Source organism: Podarcis liolepis, assembly GCF_965112155.1.
Source record: "Podarcis liolepis genome assembly, chromosome: 13".
NCBI classification, from domain to species: Eukaryota; Metazoa; Chordata; class Lepidosauria; order Squamata; family Lacertidae; genus Podarcis; species Podarcis liolepis.
The window spans coordinates 39,273,826-39,298,953 of NC_139573.1; the positions used below are offsets into that span (position 1 = coordinate 39,273,826).

A 25,128-nucleotide genomic window follows, 5' to 3' on the forward strand; every position below is an offset into this window, starting at 1 on the left:
TAAATATGGTCTATTGAAAAAAATATGCAGTTGAAAAGGTTAATAATAGGACCCACAGTGGGGAAGGTGGGAAGTCCAGAGGTTTGGAGGAATCTTTTTTAATATATATAATTTTTATTAAGTTCTGTTTTGCATACATCCATATACATTTTCCATCCTTAATTTGAGCTACACCTAGGAATAAACAGTTACATAAGAAAAGAGATAAAGAAAAAATTGCATAGCCACTAAATATCTTTCCCACCACCCGTTCCTCATACTTATTATATTTAATTATCAAACCTTAAATATTCTAATCTTTTGGGTTCGCTTCCGTCCACCACCTCAATTTGAGTCAATTTTTCCTTTTCCTTAACTGCCTTCTTTAGATGTTTTCCACTTCTTGGTATTAGATTGTTTGGTTATAATAACTGTTTTTGTCTTTTGCAAAAATTAATCAAAGCATAATAAAGGTTTTATTTGAGAACAGTTTTTTCTAGATATGTTTTTATAGCACTCCCATTCCTTAGTGAACTTTTGGCTTGTTTTGTTCCTAATTGTTACTGTCAGAGGCAGGGCCGGATTTAGGTTTGATGAGGCCCTAAGCTTCTGAAGGTAATGGGCTCTATATGTCCAGCTGTCCTTTGTCAACAACAAATTGACACTGTTTTTTGTGTTGAATATATGCTATAGGTATCTAAAGCCATTTTGCACATAACAAAATATGTATTTTATCAAAGTAATTGGTGAACTGTAATAGAACTACAGTGGTACCTCTGGTTAAGAACTTAATTCGTTCTGGAGGTCTGTTCTTAACCTGAAACTGTTCTTAACATGAAGTACCACTTTAGTTAATGTGGCTTCCCGTTGCCGGAGCACGATTTCTATTCTCATCCTGAAGCAAAGTTCTTAACCTGAGGTACTGTTTCTGGGTTAGCAGAGTCTGTAACCTGAAGCGTCTGTAACCCAAGGTACTACTGTAAGAAGTATATTAATAGTGAAATAATGATTAAGCTCTAACTTAAAATATTTTATTCATAACAAACTTAATAATGCAAACCCACTGGCATTTGGCAATAACAAAAGTTCCTTTAGAAACACAATTTACAAAGACTCCTAATTTTGCAGGGGGCCCCCAAGAGAGTGGGGCCCTAAGCTATAGCTTCTTTATCTTATACGTAAATCCGGAATCTTTAAATGTGGATTTATATGGTGGTGTTAAATCAAATAAAAATTATTTCAAACCTCCCCCCGTTTTATTGTTTTTAAACAAACACAATAACCATTAAGCACTGATCCACCACATAGCTGTCAACGTTTTCCTTTTTTAAAGGGAAATTCCCTTATTCCGAATAGGATTCCTTGCAAGAAAAGGGAAAAGTTGACAGCTAAGATCCAGCAGCGCACTTGACGGTTTGCACTATCCACTGTCTCTACAGACATGCACCTGCGCAAGCTATTTCCAAATGAGGAATTTGCAAGGTAAATTCAAAGTTGCTCGTTGCGGACGACGCAGGAGCCCTGCCCTTCTGCCCCTGACCGGGCGTTAACTCTTTCTCTTCACTCTCCTAGACTATACGATTATTTATTAATTTCTATTTTTATTTTCACATTTGCTTGGCCTTATTGGCCATTCAACTGCATTGCCATCCCGTTGCCATAGCGCGCTTTGTGGCTTCTGCCTGTACCGCGCCTGCAGTTCGTCTCCGCCCACACGACGCTACGTCACCGGCGCAGATCTGGGGGAAAGAGAGGTTTCTCCGCGTTCCTTCCGGCCGGCGCCGCGAGGCATGCCGGGAGCTGAAGTCCCGCCGCCCTCTCCCGATGCTCGCCGGGAATGGTAGTTCGCCGCCCACGCCCTTTGCACTGTCAGCCTGGCCTTCAAAGGAAGCGGCTCCCGGGGATGGGCACGGTGCGGAGTTTTAGTTGCTGGAGTCCCAGCTTCGCGAGGGTAAGATGCTTTTATTGTTATTATTATTGTTATTTTTCTCCTCCTGGGAAGTCTGGGTATTGTTGGCCAGGCTATTAAGCTGGCTGGGGAAGGGGATTGAAAAACAACAACAAAACAACAACAGGGGAGGGTTTCTTTTAAGACTGGGGGCTTTACGATTAACTAAAACAACTGCGCTTTAGAGCATGTACAGAGTGCTGCCAGCCTGCCAGGGAAGGATCAGCAGCACCCCCCAGTGCAGCAACCTATTAAATTGCGATTAGGGAAAGTTTTCTAGCGAAAAGGAAAGGACTGTGAGCTGTAAGCTCTCTCTCTCTCTCTGGTTTTTTAAAAATATATACAAAAGTAATATGGTTGTATCCATGATTGGGATTAGGAAAAATTTCCTGGTGAAATAGAAGACTGTGAGCCGCCAGCTGTCATTTGGCCGCTAGACTTTTTAATAATATGTTTATAATTGCTTTTGGAAACACACTTTGGGCATGGGGAATTACCGGTAACTCTCCTGTCCAGGCGGTTCGATGTTGCTTGTTTGTTTTATTCGTTTAGTTAGCTAAAAATCTATACGCTGCTTGCTTTCAAAGAAAAACAGCAGCCCTCAAAGTGCTTTGCAAGAAGATCAGGCGATAAAATCCAGGCGCTTTGAAACGTAACGAAGTTAAAATGCTAAAACAGGTTCGAATTATCTCAACTTCCTATTTATTTACTAAATTTGGATGCCGTCCTTCGTTCGTAGATCTCAGCATAAAAATGCAGGGTGGAAACACAAAACACACAACGAAATGAACCAATATACCTCCCTTCCCCATGCTAGTCTTCACTCAGAGTAGGACCACTGGAATTAAAAGGCAGGTGTAACTTGGGGGTTCCTTAGTTTCTGCGGATCTGCTTTCTCAGTTTTAATGCAGCAGCCCTGTGTCTTTCTTCTTAGCATGTATACTGGTAGCTACTGTATTTTAGGGGACCTTTTTAAAAAGCCAGTACAGTTGTGACATGAATTGGCACTGCTTTGCTGGCATTACCTTGCTTGCCCGGGGAACTTAGCTAGTGAGGACTGGTTTGGGCAATTATAGTTTTAGCAAATTGCAGTAGAGCTCTTCTGTTCCTGTTAAAACAAAATAAAGCAGGGTGGAAGGGGGAAAACGGTTTTGATCTTTAAACGTTAAGTGCCTTTAGTCTGCAATCCTAACACTATTTACCCAGGAGTATTGAATTCAATACAACTTACATCAGAGTAGACAGAGTTCTGCTGTATATTGTGGAGGAATGACTGTTTTAGACCTAATGGTTCAAAACGCTTTCGGTGAAGTCAGTTTTAATGCTGCAGCTACATTAGTTGCGTGAATTTTATGTGAATTTTGATCGTAACGATTGTATCATGTATTATAGTTTGTTGTATGTTATTTAGTTGTCCGCTGTCCTGTGACTGCTGCATTGAAGGGCGGTATAAAAATACATCAATAAATAATAAATTTCACCAACAAATGCATCTTGGTGGTGATTTCTTTAAGCACTCTTTTTTTTTTTTTTACTGCTCTAGTGGCTAAAATATTTGATTTCTGTGTGGTTTAGTAATATGCGTTTTGATTTGTTCTCTTCCATCTCTTAGACTTTAGGAGTATTCATTTTTGTGGGGGCATGTTATTTGTTGAATTCAGATACTGCCTTTCTGCCATGGAAGTTCACATTTGTCGTTATGCACTCGTGGCTTCTGTGGTGTTTTTGACGATGGTCAAAGTCTCAGCAGTGATTGGTTGGGACTTCCCTGATGCTGGAGTCGGGTGGGAGCAGGCAGGAGAGTCTCTGACTGCCATTGGCTGAGCTGCTGTGATGCAAGAGAGGGGGTGTGGCAGGTAGGAATGCCTTGGAGATGAGTAGAAGAGAAGGCAGGTGACTTGAGAAGGTGTTAGGCCTAGGGCAACTTAAAAGAGGTTCAGAGTAGGTAAAGGGGTAGCCGAGAAGACCAAAGTGAGCCGCTTGAGAGGGTAAGGGAAATGATGAGACAGAACGGGCAAAGAGGAAAGGGGCCAATGTGAGAAAGGCCAGGGAACACATAGTTGATGTGAAACTACCAGCCAGGCAGTAGCTCACTAATGCAATTGCATTGATTTGCTTGCCTTCTCTGTCTTCTGTGATTTCATCATTGGACTTTCTTTGCAGGGCTGATCTCTTGCAGGAAGAACTTCTTGGACCTGTGTAGATGTGATGTCCGGGTCCGGACGAAACGAAGCTCCTGGGGTTTACCATGAGCGGCAGCGGCTGGAGCTGTGTGCTGTCCATGCCCTCAACAACGTCCTGCAGGAACGGATTTTCACGCAAGAGGCGGCGGATGAGATCTGCAAGAAGTGAGTGGCTGGAACGTCTTGTGCTTTCGCCTCTCGCTAATACCTCTGTATCTGCTTTCAAGATTCCCAGAGGAGACTTTTCTCTGCATGCAGGATCCTTTTATCAATGCCCTAACAGCCTTTCAGCTCTGTAAATGGCTTATTACAGTCGCCTTTTAAAATTCCCCGACAGTCAATTGTTTTTTCAAGGAGGGAGGGGGAGAGGAAGGCGAAGGCTGTATCTCCTTCATATTTCCTGCTGTGCCCCCCAAATCTGGCAGCCTTGAGGATTAGCACCTCCAGGCTGGCTGCTGGAGAACCCCATAGACAGACCCCACAGTACCATGAAATGCATGTGAGCAGTGTTAGAAACTCAGCTATATAAGCTAGGTGCCAAACAGCTCTTTAAACCAAAGTTACAGTTGCCATAATGGAATGTCTCATTGCCATTTTGGGGCAAGACAGCTCTAAAGTCTTATTTTTCAAATGATGGACTGACTGTGGTTGATTCTCAGTTATAGATCTGGCTAGATCAGATGACAACCTTGAGCTAGGTTAAGAGCTTTGAGAACTTAAAGAAGAAAAGTATCTTGATGCAGGGACAGTCCACACACACACACACATACATATATATATAAGGTAAAGGGACCCCTGACCATTAGGTCCAGTCGTGGCTGACTCTGGGGTTGCGGCGCTCATCTTGCTGTATTGGCCGAGGGAGCTGGCGTACAGCTTCCGGGTCATGTGGCCAGTATGACCAAGCCACTTCTGGCGAACCAGAGCAGCACACGGAAACGCCGTTTACCTTCCCACCGGAGCGGTACCTATTTATCTACTTGCACTTTGATGTCCTTTCGAACTGCTAGGTTGGCAGGAGCAGGGACCAAGCAACGGGAGCTCACCCTGTCGTGGGGATTCGAACCGCTGACCTTCTAATCAGCAAGTCCTAGGCTCTGTGGTTTAACCCACAGCGCCACCCGTGTCCATATATATATATATATATATATATATATATATATATAGGCTGATTCCAACCTCTTTCTTGATGGTAGCTGCTCCTGCCCAGGCTGCCCAGAAAAAGCTCTTTGGTTCCAGAAATTCATTCCTTGTGCGGATAAAAAATAACTGATGGAATTCTACAGAATGTGGCATTAGTGGGTGAAAGAAACAGTCCCGATCCAATGATCCCCAGGTATGCGCCTCCAGATGGTGGACGTGTCAGGCATCATCCTGGCTCCCAGGCATCTTCTCCAAGTCAAAAGTGGTCGAAAGCCATGGCTGATTTTGAATACTGCGTGTGAGGTTTGGCATAACTTGTGCTTAACTAGCTTTCAGTGAATCATCTTTAAAACACAGTTCTGCAACGGCACATGGTGGCGCATCACCCCTTCCGCTTGGCATGGACCTGCCAGTGCGCCTTTAAATTCAGGAGCGCTGCACTAGGGCAGGGCACTAATTCTGCGTGCCTGTCACCGAAGGGATGGTCCACCTGTCTCCTTGACAGTTGATGGATGGACTGGGCAACTCCCCAGGTGTTTTGCGGGAGATGCTGTTTCCTTTAGTCACTTAAATCCACTGGTCATCGCGGTACTTTAATTAGCACAGTGCAGATATATGTCTTGCACTCGGCAGCCACTCCAGCGGATGGAACAGGTGTAAAGTCAGCATCTGAAATACTGCTTCTTTTGCCGTATAGATCTGTTGATTGATTGTTCATTTTTATACAACGTTGTTCGGGGCAAGCACTGGTCCCTGGGGTATAATATTTCTCTGGAAAAGCAGAGGAGGCAGTTGAATAGAAAGAAGTACACATCCTTTATTCTCGATGTATTTTGAGGGTGACTCTCTCCGGGGACAAGTTTCTACAAACTTGAAATGGGCAGAAAGAGAACAGGATGTGGGAAACGCACATATTTTATTCGGCACAAACTTAGGAGAAGCAAAAATCTGCAGGTTGATAATAAATGAGTAAATTTGCAGGATGATAAAAAAGAAATAACAACAGCTACATAGTAACATCATTGGGTTGGTGCTTTTACAGAATAGAAGAAAGAAAGGACTATCTCTTGGAGAATACAATATAGCATCTGACAGAGGAAGATGGAAATGGGGTTGGGGGAGTTTGCAATGCAATTCAGTAATGATGTTTTTAGGTTAAATCAAGAACTCTGGCCACAAGTTTCAATATAAGGAATAATTCCTACTCGAGTTGAAATGAAAAACGTGTATATTCTGCTAAGAATAACAGTTGAAGCTAGTAGTAAATTTAAATACAACGTGTAAGTACGATAGTTTAAAGGTAATAGTAAATTTGGACACAACGTTTAAGTACAGAAATAATGTAGTTTCAAATATGCAGTGATATAGTGCACAACAATTGTTTTATACAAGTCTCAATGGCAGTCAAAAAGAGTCCATATTATATAAAATCAGGATAAAGAATAAAGAATAAAGGTTCAAATAGGGCCAAAACGGAGTATCCGGAGTGTGGATCAGATGTACGACTCAGTAGTGGTGACCAGGACAGGGCCCTGTTTCGGAGTAAATGCCTTCTTCAGCTCGGTTTTTTGAGGACTATAAATCTGTTGGAGGTCTATATCATTTAATTCTTTTATGTTTCTTTTTCGACATGCGTCTTAGATAATTGAATCCAAGTTTTCTTGCGTTTCTCTGTGTGTTTTTGTTGTCTCTCCTCAAGGTAGGTATTGAGGAGAGACAACATGATGTGGTTAAAGCCCTAAATGCCCTTGGCCCTGTATACCTGAAGGAGTGTCTCCATCCCCATTGCTCAGCCCAGACACTAAGGTTCAGCTCTGAGGGCCTTCTAGCGGTTCCCTCACTGCGATAAGCGAAGCTACAGGGAACCAGGCAGAGGGCCTTTGTGGTAGCGGCACCTGTCCTGTGGAACACCCTGCCATCAGATGTTAAGGAGATGAGTAATTATATAACATTTAGGAAACATCTGAAGGCAACACTGTATAGGGAAGCTTTTTAAGGTTTAATGTTTTACTATGCTTTTCTATACAGTGGTACCTCGGGTTACATACACTTCAGGTTACATACGCTTCAGGTTACACACTCCGCTAACCCAGAAATAGTGCTTCAGGTTAAGAACTTTGCTTCAGGATAAGAACAGAAATCGGGCTCCGGCAGCGCGGAGGCAGCAGGAGGCCCCATTAGCTAAAGTGGTGCTTCAGGTTAAGAGCAGTTTCACGTTAAGAGCAGACCTCCGGAATGAATTAAGTACTTAACCCGAGGTACCACTGTATGCTGCAAGCCGCCCAGAGTGGCTGGGGCGACCCAGTCAGATGGGTGGGGTACACATTAATAATAATTCAAAACAGTAATTCTCGGATTGGGGTCCTACACTGATCCCAAGAATTTCCCTGTGCCTTATTCTTTCCCTGGTGTCCAGCCCTCTGATTCTTACAGTGAGTCCCTCCTTCCTTCCCTCCAACAGGCTGGCCCCAGATGCCAGGTGGAACCCGCACCGCAGCTTTCTGGGAACCGGTAACTATGATGTCAACGTCATCATGGCAGCTCTTCAGAGTGTGGGTCTAGAAGCCATCTGGTGGGACAAACGGAGGTGAGGAGAGCAGCAACCTTTGCCTGGTGTTGTGTATCTGCTTCCCCTGGGGCAGGCGACTTTGCAGGCTCCCCATCATCTCCCGGCTTGCCACTGCTACGGTGGCCGACTTGCCACGCTCCTGTCCTTCTCCCTCCCATCGGCAGATCTTCTTCCACCTTCCTCCTTTAGCTTCTTTCTTTATTATGTTTAAGGGATGCCTTTCTGCCAAATTGCTGGGGGCCATGGCTGCCAATCTAAGGTGCAATTCTATTATATGAAAGGAAAACAGAATGAGAAGTGAAGGGAGAGGCGGGGGAAAGGGAACTAAGCGGAGTTGCATAGCATCTTCAGGTCTAATAACCGGATGGAGTGGCCACTGCAGTGAGAGCGTTTGGAGAGAAAGAGGGCAGCCAATTGGCGTCTGGTCCCAGCTGAGCTCATGGAGGGGCTCTTGCTGGTTCAAGGCGGCAAGAAGTGTCCCCGTTTCACCTCCCCATGTTACCTGTGCGTATGGAGATGAATTGTGAGCACCCGAGGTAAGTTGGTCTGCACTGCAATGTTGAGTAAGGAAGGCCAAAGTCTCATGGAACTAGAGGCAGCCACTGAAATCTCCCACCATTTGCTCTTTTGATATGATTGCAGTCCCCATAGGGCAGGCATGTCCAACAGGGCAATCACAATCTACCGGTCGATCGCGGGGCGTCCCTGGTCTTCTTCCCCCCTAAAAATCTCAACAACTTTGGTCAATCCAATGGGTTGATCGCTAACAGTTTGGTTATAGTGGGAGCAGATTGCAGTCTCCTGGGAGTTGGACATGCCTGCCATAGGGTGTTTTTGTTGTTTCCCCCTACCGTGAATTGCTCCCCTTTAAAAATTTGGACCTGGAATTCTGGAGAATGTGGAAGTGACTTTTATTTTGCTCCCAGATACTCTCCTCCTTTCCCAAGGACTGACTGTGTTGAGACCAGGGCGGATTTAAAAAAAATAAAAAATCAGATTTTTAAAATTTAAATCGGATTTTTAAAATAAAATGCTTTTGGAGGAAAAATCTTTCTAAAGATCGTTTTGTATTTAAGTTACATTATAGTCCAAAGGCTATTCATCAGGAAATAAGGACATGTTTAAGTTTTTTTGTTTTTTGTTTGTTTAACCATATCAGTTAACAAACAGGGATACATGTGCTATAATGTTACTGTTTTAGTTAAATAAATCGTTTACATTGTTATTCAGGAAATGATTATTTTACTCCTTCCAATAAAGTACGGCAGAAAAGTTGTCCATATATAAACAGTTAACTTATTAAACCTCACAATAATTTTGTAATTATCGGTCTGTGTATTTCTAATAGTATAACCAACTCAGTAATTTTTTATATACTGTAACTGTAAAAACAACTCTGAAAATTCATTATTCCAAAACTGAAACCTGGTTGTAAATATTAAGATTATACCAGCAAGAATTAGTCTTTCTGTAAAAGAAAGAAAGAAAGAAAGATTTAAATCAAGTCTTACTGACTAGTGATTTAAATGAAATCCACCCTGGTTGAGACCTGCTTTAGCTTCTTAACAGCTCGACACCATTGAGTTTCTACGAGTCACTTGAGAAATCTGTGTGTCTCTCTAGAATCATATCCTCTTTGACAAGTCTCATCTCCCTTTGTGCCTTAGGCCCCTAGAGCAGCTCTCCCTGGAAGGGGTTCTTGGCTTCATCATCAACGTCCCGTCCAACGTGTGTCTGGGCTTCCTGTCCCTCCCAGTGAGGCGCCGCCACTGGATCGCTGTGCGCCAGCTTGACGGCACCTACTACAACCTTGACTCCAAGCTGAAGGGTCCGGCTCCAATCGGTGGTGAATCTGACCTCAGGTACTGCTGCTGTGGCTGGTTTGGGGACGACTACTGTGTAGTCCCAGGGACGCGGGTGGCACTGTGGGTTAAAACAAAAAGCCTAGGACTTGCTGATCAGAAGGTCAGCGGTTTGAATCCCTGCAACGGGGTGAGCTCCCGTTGCTCGGTCCCTGCTCCTGCCAACCTAGCAGTTCGAAAGCACCTCAGAGTGCAAGTAGATAAATAGGTACCGCTCCGGCGGGAAGGTAAATGGCGTTTCCGTGTGCTGCTCTGGTTCAGCAGAAGCGGTTTAGTCATGCTGGCCACATGACCTGGAAGCTGTATGCCGGCTCCCTCGGCCAATAAAGCGAGATGAGCGCCGCAACCCCAGAGTCAGTCATGACTGGACCTATTGGTCAGGGGTCCCTTTACCTTTACTGTGTAGTCCCAGTGATTTATTTTTAAATACTTTATATCCTGCCTCCTTTATCCTCCTCGCGCCCCAAAGCGAATCAGAGTTGGCTTACACCAAAGCAGATTGTGCAATGGAATAGAATTTATAGTGTGAGAAAGAAGACCTCAAAGCTCATTTTGCTGATTTAAAGGAATCCACTGCCATAGCATTCCTGCTAGATGGCTATTCGGCAATAAATAAGAAATACATTATAACCTTACTGGAAAACCAAACACCACCAGTTTTGCAGGTAAACGTTGCTTAAATAACCAGAGCATCAGAAAACTCAGTTCAAAGACTTCTGGGATAGTCTTGTCTTCTCTTTGCCAGGCGTCTAGAAGAGTATGACGTGTTGGGTCCTGACAAGCTTTCCTTGGAAAGTTATTCATAGAATCACAGAATTGTAGAGTTGGAAAGGGACCCCAAGGGTCATGTAGTCAACCCCCCTGCAATGCAGGGAACTTGGCTAAAGCCTCCATGGCAGATGCCCAACTAACCTATGCTTAAAAACCACCAACGAAGGAGAGTCCATAGGTTGGTGCTGTTATCAAAAAAGCCTGGCTTCTAGTAGCTGTTCAGGGTATGTCATTCGGCAGTGGGAGAGAGCAAAGGTGGAGATGGAGATGGATATACAGGAGGAGGAGTCTGAAGATCCACGGGTCCCAAGAATACTTGAGGTGGTAAAAAGAAGTTTGTGTAGTTTTAATCTCGCCACTGCCAACATGTAAAGGAGCGTCTTCACCCCCATTCTGCCCGGACACTGAAGTCCAGCTCCAAGGGCCTTCTGGCAGTTCCCTCACTGCGAGAAGTTACAGGGAACCAGGCAGAGGGCCTTCTTGGTAGCGGCGCCCACCCTGTGGAACGCCCTCCCATCAGATGTCAAGGAAATAAACAACTACAGCGGACGCTCGGGTTGCGAACATGATCCATGCGGGATGCACGTTCGCAACCCACAGCATTCGCAACCCGTGTCTGCTTTTGTGCGGGTTGCGATTTTGTGCTTCTGTGCATGCGCAAAGTGTGATTTAGCGCTTCTGCGTATGCACGACCACTAAAACCCAGAAGTAACCCGTTCCGGTAATTCCGGGTTTCGACAGTCCGCAACCTAAAAAAACGCAACCTGAAGTGGCTGTAACCCGAGGTATTTAGAAATACATCTGAAGGCAGCCCTGTTTAGGGAAGTTTTTAATGTTTGATGTTTTATCGTGCTTTTAATCTTCTGTTGGGAGCCGCCCAGAGTGGCTGGGGAAACCCAGCCAGATGGGCGGGGTAGAAATAATACATTATATAATAAATTTATCATTACTATTATGGTTTTGTTACTCTGAGCTGACAGCATGAGAGACGTATTTGGGAGATGTTACTGCCACCACCCCTGTATCCCCCCCATTCCTGAGCTCAGAGGAAACTGACGTTGTTCTCTGGACATCTTTGGGATTCACAAAGACACGAGCCAAACAGCCCACTCACTGCCTTTTGAGTTACACAAGGGAACTCGGCAGCGTGTGACAAAGCAGGCAGGTATGGGATTCAGAACCAAGTTCACTTCAAGCAGCTGTGCAAGGATAAATGCAATGCTTTATTCAGAAGGTTTCAGGTGTTTCCCCTCCCACGCACACTTATGCGGGATTTGTGTTCTGGGCCCCCGCACGCATAAGTGAAATTGCATAAAGTGGGGAACCACCCCACTTCAATAGGGAGGGCATGTGGGGAGGTGAGAGAGAGAGAAAGAGACTCATATACGCCGCTGTAGCTGTTGCCTGGAAGTCGCTCGAGGTCGCTGAGCAGCCTGTCCCGAGTCTTCCCATATTGAGGGCCACTTCCCCCGCTCATTTCTGAGCAGCAGCCCTGAGCAAGAGAGGACCAATTAATTTATTAATTACGTGGTGACCTATGTAAACATGGTTGCTTGCAAGTGGAGTGTATAACATAAGCTTAAGAACCCTTTGCCGATAAAATACAGGCTTAACAGTATATGGTGTACAGTCATACCTCGGGTTACAGCCGCTTCAGGTTGCGGTTTTTTGGGTTGCGGACCACCAAAACCCAGAAGTACCGGAACAGGTTACTTCCGGGTTTCAGCGGTCACGCATGCGCAGAAGCGCTGAATCGCAACCTGCACATGCGCAGATGCAGGTTGCGAATGTGCATCCCGCACGGATCACGTCCACAACCCGAGTGTCCACTGCATTTGGGAATTGGGAGTACAGAATAAAAAATGGCAAAGCCAGCTTGCCTCACGCTAATACCAACCATTAGAGTCACACACCTCACTAGTAGATTTCATCCAGGCATGCATGGTTTTTGCAGTTTATGATGCTTCAGCCAAATTGGATTTGTTAGACCCAGGTCAAAAACCAGTTTGAAAAAATAAATAAATCAAAAACTGCCTGGATACAGAAGGGTAGATTTTCTGCCTGGATACAAAACTGCCTGGATACAGAAGGGTCCCGGGAACATATTACACCAGCTCTGGAGGGTTATGTGCTGGAATATGTGCTCTGTGGATTTCTGCACTGTCACTATGACCTTGATGCAGTCTTGCATCAGACACACAGGTGGCAAGATGAACTGATTCAATGAAACATCTTCCTCGATGAAGACTGTGCCCAGAATCCTGAGCAAAAAGCCATTTTAAAATGAGGCTGAAAAGTAGGGTTCCTTTTTTTATTTTATTTTTTTTAAATGATATTTATTAAGCATTTTAAAATTACAGAAGAAAACAAAGAGACAAAGAAGAAAAAAAACAAGGGAAAAACAAACAGCAATCAAACAGTACAAATCGATAAAAATCAAAAGCAAAAAGCAAAACCAAAAAAAAAAAGAAAAACCAAAAAAAAAGGAAAAAGAAAAGTAGGGTTCCTTTGCAGGATGGGTAGGCAGAAGCCAGCCCCGAGGTACTTTGCAAAGTCTTCCTCTGGAAAGCAGTCAGGTCTCTTCCACTCCCCATTTGTGTATCTGTCTGATGATACCCTTTGCATGATGTGTTAAGCCAGAGTTATACTGGGGAAATGGACCAGAGGGACCATAATGTTGCCCCATTTTTCTTTTTGCAACTACTGATGCTGCAGAAGAGGTGCTTCTGTTTCTGCCACTGATGAGAGGCAACGCCTGAAACCAGCTCAGAATAGCTTAGGGCCAGAGTATCTGAAGAATGCTCCACCTCCATCGTTCAGCCAGGACACGGAGGTCCAGCTCTGAGGACCTTCTGGTGCTTCTCTCATTGCGAGATGTGAAGCTACAGGGAACCAGGCAGAGGGCCTTCTTGGTAGTGGCACCTGCCCTGTGGAATGCCCAACTGACCGACTTTTAGAAGACATCTGAAGACAGCCCTACTCCCGTTCAGGGAAGTTTTTAATGGCTTTTTTGAAGTTTTAATGAAGTTTTTTTGTTGGGTGCCACCCAGAGTGGCTGGGGCAACCCTGTCATATGGACAGCGTATGATGATGATGAACCACCTTCTCCTGTAGGAACTTGCCCTTTCCCTGAGGTCCCGAGGCTGTTTTCCAGGTTCCAGGGAGGATAGATGGGTGGTCACTGGAGATAAATTGTCTTCATGGTAGTGCCCCAGCTTAGGGGATATTCTTTCCAGCGAGTCTTTTGGCAACCATCCTCCCAGTTTGCAGACACCGTGTTAAAACTCAGGCTGCTAAAGAGTTCTGAGGGTGAAGTCCTTTTGCGTCCTTACTTGTGAGCAGCACCAGCTGAGCACAGTGTGACTCGCTTCCGAGTAAGGGGCAGGCTAGCATATGGATTCCAGTTGCTCATGAGGAAATAGCAGCAGCCCTGGAGTGCTTCGTTTCACAAGGTGATGCATGGATGTGTCACAGAGGAGCCATTTACTCTTCTCGGACAGCAGGTAATTGCTTTAAAGGTGGCATTTGCCACCCACGATTTTTATACGTATTAAAAATGGTAAAGAAAAGAAATCTGATGGAGTGGGAGCCCTTGGCTTTTCAAGAGGATAAGATGTCAGTCCAGCAGCGACTTAAAAACAATTTCGTTCTGCTGAACTTTTGACAGGTAATAATAATGTGATAGGTCGTTTGTTTCCTACCTGTTACAATCACAGGCAGTTGCCTTGCACCAAATAAGTTGCCTTGCACCAAGACTTTGAGATTAGACCACTGAAGAAGCCCGGAAAACTATTTTGGGAGTGTGCTACCTGCAAGCCCCAGTTAAAGGGCCCCATTGGGGGTGAACAGTGGCCTTTTGATTACTTGGACTGCCAGGGCGAAACAGGTGCAAAACGCCGACACCCTGTCTCTGTCTACAACTCTACTAGCATCTCTCGGTATTGTGAATATCACCGAACTTACCTTTTGTTGGTATCTTCATGAACTTATTCAAAAGGCTGAGTTAAGCATTTGAAAAATCTATTGAAACCAGACATTATAAGTTCATTTTAGGCTGGGTAGTTCGCAAGTCTTTGTGGCTTCGTTTAATGTTTTGTATTTTTCTCAGAAGGTTGATAAAGTGTGTATCATTATTGTTCTGTGTATATTAATCGCCAACGTGTTGCGTGAGTCGCACTACTTCTATCAGCAGTACAGGTTGCATTTTTCTAGCATCATTGCACCAAATAAGAGCATTGGTCTATGTAACTAAGTACAGTGGTACCTCCGGTTGCGCATGGGATCTGTTCTGGAGCTCTAGTTGGATCCCGAGGAATTCGCAACCGAACGTGCCTGTTCTGCACATGCGCATGTGCAGTAGAGCGCTTCTGCGCATGTGTGCGGTGTGTAGAGTGCTTCTGCGCATGCGCGCCTGGCGAAACCTGGAAAAATACTTCTGGGTTTGCCGCGTGCATAACCCGAAGAATACGCAACCAGAGGTGTGCGTATCCAGAGGTACCACTGTATCGTCTACACCAGGAATGGGGACACCGTGACCCTCCAGAATGTTGGACTTCAACTCCCATCAACCCAGTTGTCTGGAATCATGGGAGTTGTAGTCCAGCAACAACCTGGAGGGCTACAGGTTCCCCCTTCCCGGCCTCCACTGACCACCAGAAGCTCTCCAGGATTTCAGAGAGAGATCTCTTCCAGTACTTACCTGGATATTCTGGGAATTGAACCTAAAAGCCCTTCTGCAAGCAGCACATGTGTTCTGTCCCTAGGCTGTGGCGCTGCTGGCTCTGTTGCTGTGTGTTCCACTTTCAAAATGTATGTGACTGACTTTGGGTTGTAAGTTGCGTGGAAAACCTGATGGTGCAAAGGCAAGTCATTAAAGAGGAACTAAATTGAGAAAACCATACCAACTTCTTGTAGCCAGAGATCGTGCAGGCAGTTTTTTTTTCCATTCTTTCATCGGATTCATGAAATAAGAGTGTTAAATTTGAGGTGTGCACTGAGCAAAAGGGTCATTGCAGGATCAACCAAGCTAACCACGTGAGGAGGCACAAGATGGTAGGAACATGGAGAACGCAGCCTGCTCATCTGGGGGTGTGAGGCATGAATGTCATCCATAATCTAAACAGCTGCTACAGCATCAAAGCATATAACCTCTTGCCCTCAAAAGCCACGGTAAGCCAGCTACTCCCCAGAGACGCTGCAGTGCCTTTTGGCTTTTGATAAAGACCAGCCCAGTACCTCTCCTGGAATTTTGTTCCTCCTCTTGAAACGCTGCACCCCACTTGGAAGTCTTACTAGTGCCAGGCAAAATGAGCAATTTCCTTCTGGTGTGAGCTGGCAGCAAGGCAAGGGTGAAGTTTGGTAAACAGCCACGGCTATTTTGTGCTGCGACGGTTCTGCAACTGGAATTCTGTCAATGGGTGTTTGGAGCTCGCTTTGAGAGACCCTGCGAGATCCTGTTTGGGGAAGGACCTTTGACCACATGCCTTCTGTGCAGAATATCCCAGAATATTCAATTGCTGGTGTCACTAGCAATCGCCCCCTGCACAAAACCCCCAAATTGCTACTGCTAGTCAAGAGTAATAATAAATTATTATTACTTAATTATTTATTATTTATACCCCACCAATCTGGCTGGGTTTCTTCAGCTACTCTGGGCAGCACCCAACAGAATACAGTGGTACCTCGGGTTACATACGCTTCAGGTTACAGACTCCGTTAACCCAGAAATAGTACCTCGGGTTAAGAACTTTGCTTCAGGATGAGAACAGAAATCATGCTCTGGCGGCGCGGCGGCAGCGGGAGGCCCCATTAGCTAAAGTGGTGCTTCAGGTTAAGAACAGTTTCAGGTTAAGAACAGACCTCCGGAACGAATTAAGTACTTAACCCGAGGTACCACTGTATGCTGCAAGCCGCCCATTAGCTAAAGTGGTGCTTCAGGTTAAGAACAGTTTCAGGTTAAGAACGGACCTCCAGAATGAATTAAGTACTTAACCTGAGGTACCGCTGTATTAAAAACACAATAAAACAAACATTGAAAACTTCCCTAAACAGGGCTGTCTTCAGATGTCTTAGAAGGCTTGTGCCTTTTAGAAATCCGATACAGTCAAACCTCTTCTTACGTCTGCCTCCGCTCGCGTCCATTTTGCCTAACGTCCGCGGCAAACCCGGAAGTAACCAGCAGGTTTGCCGCCATTCACGCATGTGCAGGAGTGTCGATCGTCGTTCGCGCATGCACAGAAGCGGGCAATTGCTGCCTGCGCACAACGGCGCCCCTCCCGGCAACCTGCTTTGACTTCCAGATGGGCCTCCAGAACGGATTGTGGTCGTGAGTAGAGGTTCCATCACAGTTGTTTGTTTCCTTGACATCTGATAGGAGGGCATTCCACAGGGCCATGGGTGCCACTACCGAGGAGGCCCTCTGCCTGGTTCCCTGTAATCTCACTTCTGACAGCGAGGGAACCACCAGAAGGCCCTCGGAGCTGGACCTCAGTGTCCGGGCTGAACGATGGGGGTGGAGACGCTCCTTCAGGTCTAGACAGTACTGAGCTAGAGAGACCAATGGCAGCTTTCTGCATTCCTGTCCATGACCTCTTCTTCCTTCCCTCTTCTTCACCACAGGGTGTTCCTGCAGGAAATACTGTCCCAGGGCCCTTGCGAGCTGCTGCTGGTCGTGCCCCATGAGTCGAGCGAAGCTGGGAACTGGCTGAGCACAGTCAGGTGACCCCTGGCGCCTATGGATCCACGTTGGGGCCTGCCCTGAAGCACTCTGCCCCACCCTGTTGTGCTGGCTGCTGCATGCGTTGTGGGGGAGGAAGAAGCTGCACGTCCTCCCGTTTCTACACTGCCGGTCTGGGAGTGACAGTACGAGATCCGTCCTCCTCCCCTCTCCAGGAAATAGGAGTCCCCAGCTTCCCCCTTGCTTTTTAAAGACTTGGCCTGTCCTGGGACAGTGTGGAATAAAGGATGCAGTGCCCAAATGGTGGCAGGTCTCCTGGCGCGACCAGTTAAGACCTGTGAGATGAGTCATGCTATGTCTTCCAACAGCGACCAGCCAGATCTTTGAAGGGTGTGTGTGTGTGTGTGTGTGTATGTGTCTAGCTTTACAGGCAGGCTATGATGGTTCTGTCCAACCCTTGTGCGTTTCCTGGCATGTGGCAGTCGACGATATAAATGTGTCTGACTACCCGGTTCTGCTTCCGGCCACTATGGCATAGCAGACCTCTCTTCTCTGCTTATACGTGATCCCTTTCGTGAAAAGCCATTTCTGCTAGTGCATCGCAGTGAGTTCCTTGGGCTAAGCGAGGACTTCCTTTGCCTTTTGCCTTAAATCTGCTGCCTCTTCATTTTGGGGGTGAGGTGCTGGGTGTCTCCAAAGGGAGGATATTGGGAGGGGCAATTTGCGGGACACCTCGCTTTCTTTTTTTCCTGCAGAAGGCCGTAGGAATGATATCTGGGGTTAAGAACTCTCGAGTTGGCTGTCTTGACGAGCGAAGTGGGAAAAAGAGGGAGAAAAGGAGTGTGAAAGTGCAATTTTGCTAGCACGTCCGGGGAACCGGGGTGAAGTTGGCGAGAGGAATTATTGGGCTGGAGTCGCAGATTGGCTTGCACAGAGATGCAGGGCTGCAAGCGCTTAACTCCTGGGCCCGTAATTGCTGGCTAACATAAATTCAACCAGGAAGCTTCTCCCAACAATGTTAGGTGTTGGGGAAAATCTGTCTGTTGGATTTCTACCTGTTCCAAAGCACAGGTTGGATTGGGGTAGGGGGAAGAGGTAGGTTTTTGTTTTTGTTTTTGTGGGTGGAGGGAGTCTTCTTAAAAGAAAAGGTGTGTTTCTCATCCTCTGGGAGGAAAATTGCAAAGGGGTACATGGCGTCCCTTGCAGTAGGTCAGAAATGAGTGGGAGCTGCGCAGCTTTTCCGCAGCGGTCAGGAAGTGAGGCTAGTACCTTGCTCAGCTCTCTCTTGCCCCCCCCCATAATAACCTTTCCAGTCTTTATGCTTTGTTTAGCAATGTGTGCTGTCCATTTCCTGACAAGGAAAATATTCCCCCTCTTCCAAAACACAAGAACCTTTTTAAGTTCTCGGAAACCGAAAAAGAAGGAAAAACTAAATGATGCAAAACCAATAAAACGTGTGCTGGAGTTTGTGATTGTTCCGCGTGGAATGTATTTTTCTTCTTCCCTGGAATGGGCGGAGGGAGTCACACCTGCTTGCATAGGGAGAGTCAGCCTCTTGTTTTGGAAGAGTCACTGTGACTGTGTCGGGGAATGCATGAGTGGAGTGGGAAAGGTTGTCTATTGCAGGTAGGAAACCAGTTCTGTGTTGCTAATTATATTAGTGAGTGAGTGTTTCTGTGTCCCCACCGCTTCACAGATGAAAACAGAGACACTCTTTTCGTATGCTGGTGTTAGCCCTCTTTTTTCATCAAAGTATATTTATTTATTCATGTACGTTTAGGGTTGCCATATTTCAAACAGTGAAAATCCAGACAGAAAAGTTGTTCTTTTTCTTTTTGGGGGGCGCAAAATCACTTTTAAAAATGCCATTTTGGAGCTATTTTTATGGATAAATGGCAAGATCGTCACTGCAGACATGGGCTGCCAAAATCCGGACGTATGGCAACCCTATGTATCTTTATTAAAATATCTATATCACTCTTCCTCTAAGGACGTCAGGCCAGTTTTCAATACAAAAACACAAAAATGCTTAAATATAAAAAAAACAACCCCACACCCCCATTTTAAAAGACCATTGATTGTTCAATTAGCCAAATGTCTAGAAGAAGAAGGATGTTTTTGCTTGGTGCCTAAATATCTGTAATGAAGATGCCGGGCGAGCCTCCCTGGGGAGACCATTTCACAAGCAGGGAGCCACCACAGAAAAGGCCCGTTCTCCAGACCTGTTGCGGAAGAGGCACACGCAGATGGGTCTCAGGTGATGATCGTGGGGTCCTGGTCGCTACCATTGGATTAGCCCGTTCCTGCCCCCCCCCTTACCTATTGCATTTGTTTATTAAACTGAAGAGCTACTATACAGAAGAGGTCAAAGGCTGGGTCTCTGCTTTTCCAGAAGGCAAAGCTAGGGTCACATTCATGCCATGCATTTAAAGCACTGTGATATTACTTTATAAACAGTCATGGCTTCTCCTGAAGGATTGTGGGAGCTGTAGTTTGTTAAGGATGCTGAGAGTTGTTGGGTGGCCCCTATTCCTCTTCTAGAGCTTTGATTCCCAGAGAAGAGGAATTGATTGTTATACCACCCTGGAATTTGGAGCTCTGCCAGGGGAATAAGAGTCACCCAACAACTCTTAAAGGGTAAAGGTAAAGGGACCCCTGACCATTAGGTCCAGTCGCAGATGACTCTGGGGTTGCGGCGCTCATCTTGTTTTACTGGCCGAGGGAGCCGGCGTACAGCTTCTGGGTCATGTGGCCAGCACGACTAAACCGCTTCTGGCGAACCAAAGCAGCGCATGGAAATGCCGTTTACCTTCCCGCCAGAGCGGTACCTATTTATCTACTTGCACGTTGTGCTTTTGAACTGCTAGGTTGGCAGGAGCAGGGACCGAGCAATGGGAGCTCACCCCGTCATGGGGATTCGAACCGCTGACCTTCCGACCGGCAAGCCCTAGGCTCTGTGGTTTAGACCACAGCGCCACCCGCGTCCTAACAACTCTTAAGCACCTTGAACAAACTACATCTCACAAATGTAGGGCCATATCTTCCAACATTCCTCAGGTGAAAATAGGGACATTTCTCAGTCTTCTCCTCGCCTGCTCTCCAGCACCTGTTACAACCTTCCCAAGGAAGGAGGCTGGCAGCAGAGGCTGTGTAATTCCAAGATAGTCCCTGGAAAATCGTGACACTTGGAGGGTATCCTGGCATGAATGTGGCCTAGATCTTATGGGCTTAAGTTACAGGAGTGCAGATTTTGAATGACCATTGGGAGAAATGCTCTTAACTGGGAAGAGCAGTTTTACAATGAAACGAGAGGGGTGGCTGGAGGTGTTTTGGCAAAGTCTGGGCAGCTATATGTCCAGGAGGAGGTTCAACTGGATGGCCCCCAATAAGGATGGGGACCTTTTTGGGGTCACAGGCCAGATATTTATGAGGCTCCCCCCCTTCCGCTGCCTATCAATCGCCTGGTGGCATCAGGGGATTTGGTGCTTTGAAGTCCCAAAGAGGTTTTGCCTTGAAACAGCTGCGAAAGCCAAGACCCTTTTTCTTTTGCTGCCTCTGAGCCGCTTTGAAGTCCAAACTCACTTTAATCCCTCGGTTTTGGTAGGATTTAGTGCAAGCCCCTTGCCGATGGAGGAAGGGGTTTTGTGCTGAAACTGCTTCTGAAATGGAAAGGCGGCGGGGAGGGAACTTTGCTCTAACGGGGATTTCCATTCCGCTTAGACCCGGGTTTGGGTTTGTGAGAGTTCCACGCTTTATGTTGAGTGCCTGGTGAGTGGGCCTGCCTTGCCTGGGACAGCCTCACTGGCCAAATTTGGTGTGAGGGGCCAGAGTTTCCCCACTTTTTTTAAAAAAAATGTTTAAATTTTTTTTTTTTTTTACCAACACCCAAAACAGTGAAACCCCCCCATGCGGCTGGTACATTGGGTATACATCATCAATAATAACATCTTCAAATCAACCATGTGTACAATTTTATATATATTAACACTCCTCCATCCACAAGGTTTATTTAACTTTTAACATTTTAATTGCCCCAAATTGTTCAAACCTACCCAAATAATTCAATATCTTCTCAAGCCAAACTTCCTCTTTCACACTGACCTTAAACCCTTTCATTCTGTGTATCTTTGCAGTTAGATATTCTAAAATTATAATATTATTCAGTTTTTCCCTCCATTGGTTCACCCCTAACTCTTCTGCATTTTTCCAATTACTCGCTATAACCTATCTGGCTGCAGTTACCATCAATTTTACCCATTTACATTCCTCTTTTGTTTTTAACTTGGTACTACTTAGACTAATAAGAACCATTAATTTAGATATTCCCACCTTCCTACCCACAATTCCCGATATTTGTATACCAATCTGCTTCCAAAATTCATTAACTAATGGACAATCCCACCACATATGACTGTATGTTCCCATCACGCCACTTAAGGCTCTATGAGGGCGCTTCCAACTCTGTTGTGGTGCAGTGGGTCAGTGGATCTGGTTGTTAACCAGAAGGTTGGTGGTTTGAGCTCACCCAGGGACGGCTGGGCTGTGGGCTGTATTGCTGGGGGTTGGACTAATGACCCTCAGAGTCCCTTTCCAACGCAACGATTCCATGATTCTGCGGTAGCCTCTTCTGCCCTTCCTCCTCCTGTGTTGTGTAGGAGCAAGGTGACCATAACTGCATCCTAATATAGGAACACTTTAATCACTCACTGAATCTGTTTATACACGTAATTGCAAAACGCTACAGTTCTAGCATCCAGCAATATGTTAGAATTGGGGACAGATGGCTATGGCTGGCGAGGGGGCAGGGTAATTTCATTCCGTTCTCGTTTAAAGGCGAACCCACCTCATTCGCCGTTTTCAAAACAAGATGTAATTTGAAACACGACCGTCCTTCACAATGTGTGGTTTTCCAAAGTTTGCAATGCGGTTCCCCAGCCAAGTATTGTGCACACAAATACACAGTATCAGATGCACGTGAAAATGCATCTGTTTGTGAAAGTAACATCTAAAAAGCATTCTTGCCCCAAGCTGTGCGGCAAATTAAAAAAATCGTATATTAGTCAAAATTGCATGCAGTGGTATAAAGAGAAATTCGTATGAAACTGCTTCTGTAGTTTCATGAAGGTTTTTCTTTTTTAAAAAAAGCAAATTGATGTGGAGAACTGAATTTAAGATTGGAAAAATGGGAAACACAGAACCCGCAAATTTACATGTTCCTCTGTCATGGTGGAAGGGAGCAGATCTGTGTCCCTATGCACCAATTTACATGTGGCGAATGTTGAGAGGCCAAGGTATGTCTGCCCTCTTCCATCAGCTGCTTAACTTTTTGAAAACACAGAAGGTTGGATTCTTGACTAACTTGAATGAATGCTCGTTATGTACTGAAGTTCTCATCCTGGGCCAACAGGGGGATACTGTAGATAGTTATGCAAATGAAGGATCGAAAAGTGACGTTCAGTGATTGGATAGTTTTAGAAAATGGCAACAGTTACATTGTTCTGGAGCTCTATATAAGCAGGCTGACTGAGCCCCTCAGTTTAGTTCTGTTCTGGCATCTGAATAAAGAAGAGCTGTTTGAAGAATCACTGTGTCGTCTGATATGTTTGCCCACAACTTAACACTCGTGATCGTCGTTTTTGAAAAAGGAAATGATCTCTTTCAGCTTCTGCCTTCTGGAAGAAGGTATAGGGTTATAAAGGCCAGGACTAGCCGCCTGAGAAACAGTTTCTATGCAAATGCAATTCTGGTTCTAAACGCAGCATAAGGGGGTTCTATAGTATAGTGTATTTTAAAATGGGGTTTTAGAGTTTTTAGGGGTTTTTGAATGTTTTATGTAGTTTTATGTAGTTTTTCAATTTCATTGTCCTGCATAGGACAGTGACAATAAAGATATATCGTATATCGTATCTTCCCCAGAAGGCAAAATGAACAAAACTGAGAGGGATTTTTCCAGCCACAAGTATCAAGAAACAGAAACTTCCCCCTATTTATGAAAGGGTCACTTGGAGTACCTGGGTGTTTTGATAGGTGTTGTGATGCTGGTGGGGTCAGCAGGGGGTGGGCAGCAAGTGCACACATTCAGAGTTTCTTACCAGGTCAAAAGAAAGGCGAATAACGCTGTTAGTGTCTTAACCTCTTCGCAGAACCGGGCCCCCAGGCTTGGTAACAAGAAGGACCAAACAAACTGGAGTTTTTTCTGGTCCTCAAGGCTCTTTGGTCTTCTCTGGAGACCTGTGTTGCTAGTTTGTCTTGCTCTGCACCTTGCAAAAGTGGGCCTTGGGTACTGGCAAATGTGGGCCATGGGGTATTGGGGGAAGGAGGGACTTTTCATGCGCAGCCACTCTTGTCAGGGTCGCCTGCAGCTGGTAAAACAAAACACAAAAAGACAAAAAACAAAACCTTTCACCGATGAAGCAGTAAAGCTGCCTTCTCCTGCAAGCAAGTAAGAGAAACAGGTAGGCCTCATACCCTCCAACATTTCTCCAGTGAAAACGGGGACATCCTAAGGGAAAGCGGGACATTCTGGGTTCAATCAGAAACTGGGATGGCTTCTGTGCATCTGGGACTGCCCCCTGGAAAATAGGGACACTTGGAGGGTCTGCTAGCTGTAGAGATCTTCAGAAGTTTTTTGACTAGATGTTTGAGGGGCAGAGAAGGACAGAGACATTTAGTTGATGTCAGCCACGAAGTCTGCAATTTTAGTCTCCATTATTAAGACTGTGAGGGATGTGGGTGGCACTGTGGGTTAAACCACAGAGCCTAGGACTTGCTGATCAGAAGGTTGGCGGTTCGAATCCCTGTGAGCTGCCGTTCCTCAGTCCCTGCTCCTGCCAACCTAGCAGTTTGAAAGCATATCAAAGTGCAAATAGATAAATAAGTACCGCTCCGGCGGGAAGGTAAACGACATTTCTGTGTGCTGCTCTGGTTCGCCAGAAGTGGTTTAGTCATGCTGGCCACATGACCCGGAAGCTGTATGCTCCCTCGGCCAATAAAGTGAAATGAGCGCCGCAACCCCAGAGTCGGCCACAACTGGACCTAATGGTCAGGGGTCCCTTTACCTTTACCTTTATTAAGACTGTGATGACTCTGTGGCAGGCATAGGCAAACTCTGCCCTCTGGATGTTTTTTGGGACTACAATTCCCATCATCCCTGACCACTGGTCCTCTTAGCTAGGGATCATGGGAGTTGTAGTTCCAAAACAGCTGGAGGGCGGAGTTTGCCTATGCCTGCCTGTGACTTCAACATCACCATATTTTTCTCTCTCCTTGCCCTGCTTAGCACCCAGCATGAGGAAGAACCCGAAACCTTGCTCATTATTTTTTGACATTTTGCTTTTTAATATCCGTATTAGACTTGAGGTGGCAGCAGAGAGTCGTGCTGATTGATTTCCTGGCCACACAATTAACCACCACCTGGAGAGTGGAACGAAGGGTTAGATACAAAGATCTCTTAAAAGAAAAAGTGGAAACCTTGTACAGCTATCACGGTGTTAGCTGTCCTGAATGGCTTGTTTGTTTTAGGCAATTTTTAGCCTGCTTTTTCACTCCAACAGCTTCCCAAACTTGGTGCAATTAACAATACAGATAAAATCAGGCAGTGATAAAACAGCAAATAAAATAATGGAGGGAAAACAGTAACAAACCCCAGACCTGGCATTAAAGCAGCAGCGATAAAGCAGATAAGAATAATGGAAAGCTTGTGGAGAGGGAGGGGAAAGCCTTAACTGTTCTCTTTCAAAAGAAGCAAACAAGCCCCCAGATCTCCCAGGAGTGCAAAGAAGCATATTCAGCAGTGGCTGCCAGCATGCCAGATGGAAGATTTTCGTCACCAGATTTTAGAGTGGGAAGGTATATATATATAATGAGGAGATGGACTAAAAATAAATAAAAGGGTGGGGTAGAATCAATGAGTTGGAAAGGACTTTAGAGGTCATCTTGTCCAACGCTGCCCCCACTTTATGTGGGAAATCTGCTCCTAAAGGACCCATGAGAGGTGA

General features: G+C 45.6%; 1 protein-coding gene and 1 long non-coding RNA gene across 4 annotated transcripts in view; one reads left to right on the top strand and one right to left on the bottom strand.

The window, feature by feature from the left end:
• The first annotated feature begins 1,755 nt into the window (after positions 1 to 1,755).
• Positions 1,756 to 25,128, top strand: part of JOSD2 (Josephin domain containing 2) — a 67,563-nt gene continuing 44,190 nt past the window's right edge. Inside the window, exons 1-5 of the mRNA XM_083470348.1 lie at positions 1,756 to 1,930; positions 4,091 to 4,275; positions 7,715 to 7,840; positions 9,490 to 9,684; positions 17,074 to 20,087. Of these exons, the coding sequence (XP_083326474.1) occupies positions 4,136 to 4,275; positions 7,715 to 7,840; positions 9,490 to 9,684; positions 17,074 to 17,176 (564 nt within the window). The 5' untranslated portion in view covers positions 1,756 to 1,930; positions 4,091 to 4,135 and the 3' untranslated portion in view covers positions 17,177 to 20,087. The remainder of the gene's footprint in view (positions 1,931 to 4,090; positions 4,276 to 7,714; positions 7,841 to 9,489; positions 9,685 to 17,073; positions 20,088 to 25,128) is intronic.
• The window catches only part of LOC310690858, a 30,024-nt gene continuing 12,742 nt past the window's right edge, over positions 7,847 to 25,128 (bottom strand). Inside the window, exons 2-3 of one of the 3 annotated variants that reach the window (XR_014518219.1) lie at positions 23,224 to 23,487; positions 7,847 to 8,089 (exon numbers count right to left, since the gene is read on the bottom strand). This is a non-coding gene — a long non-coding RNA (uncharacterized lncRNA). Of the gene's footprint in view, positions 8,090 to 21,875; positions 23,488 to 25,128 lie in introns of those variants that run through there. The other 2 variants (XR_014518220.1, XR_014518221.1) reach the window with 2 other exon arrangements.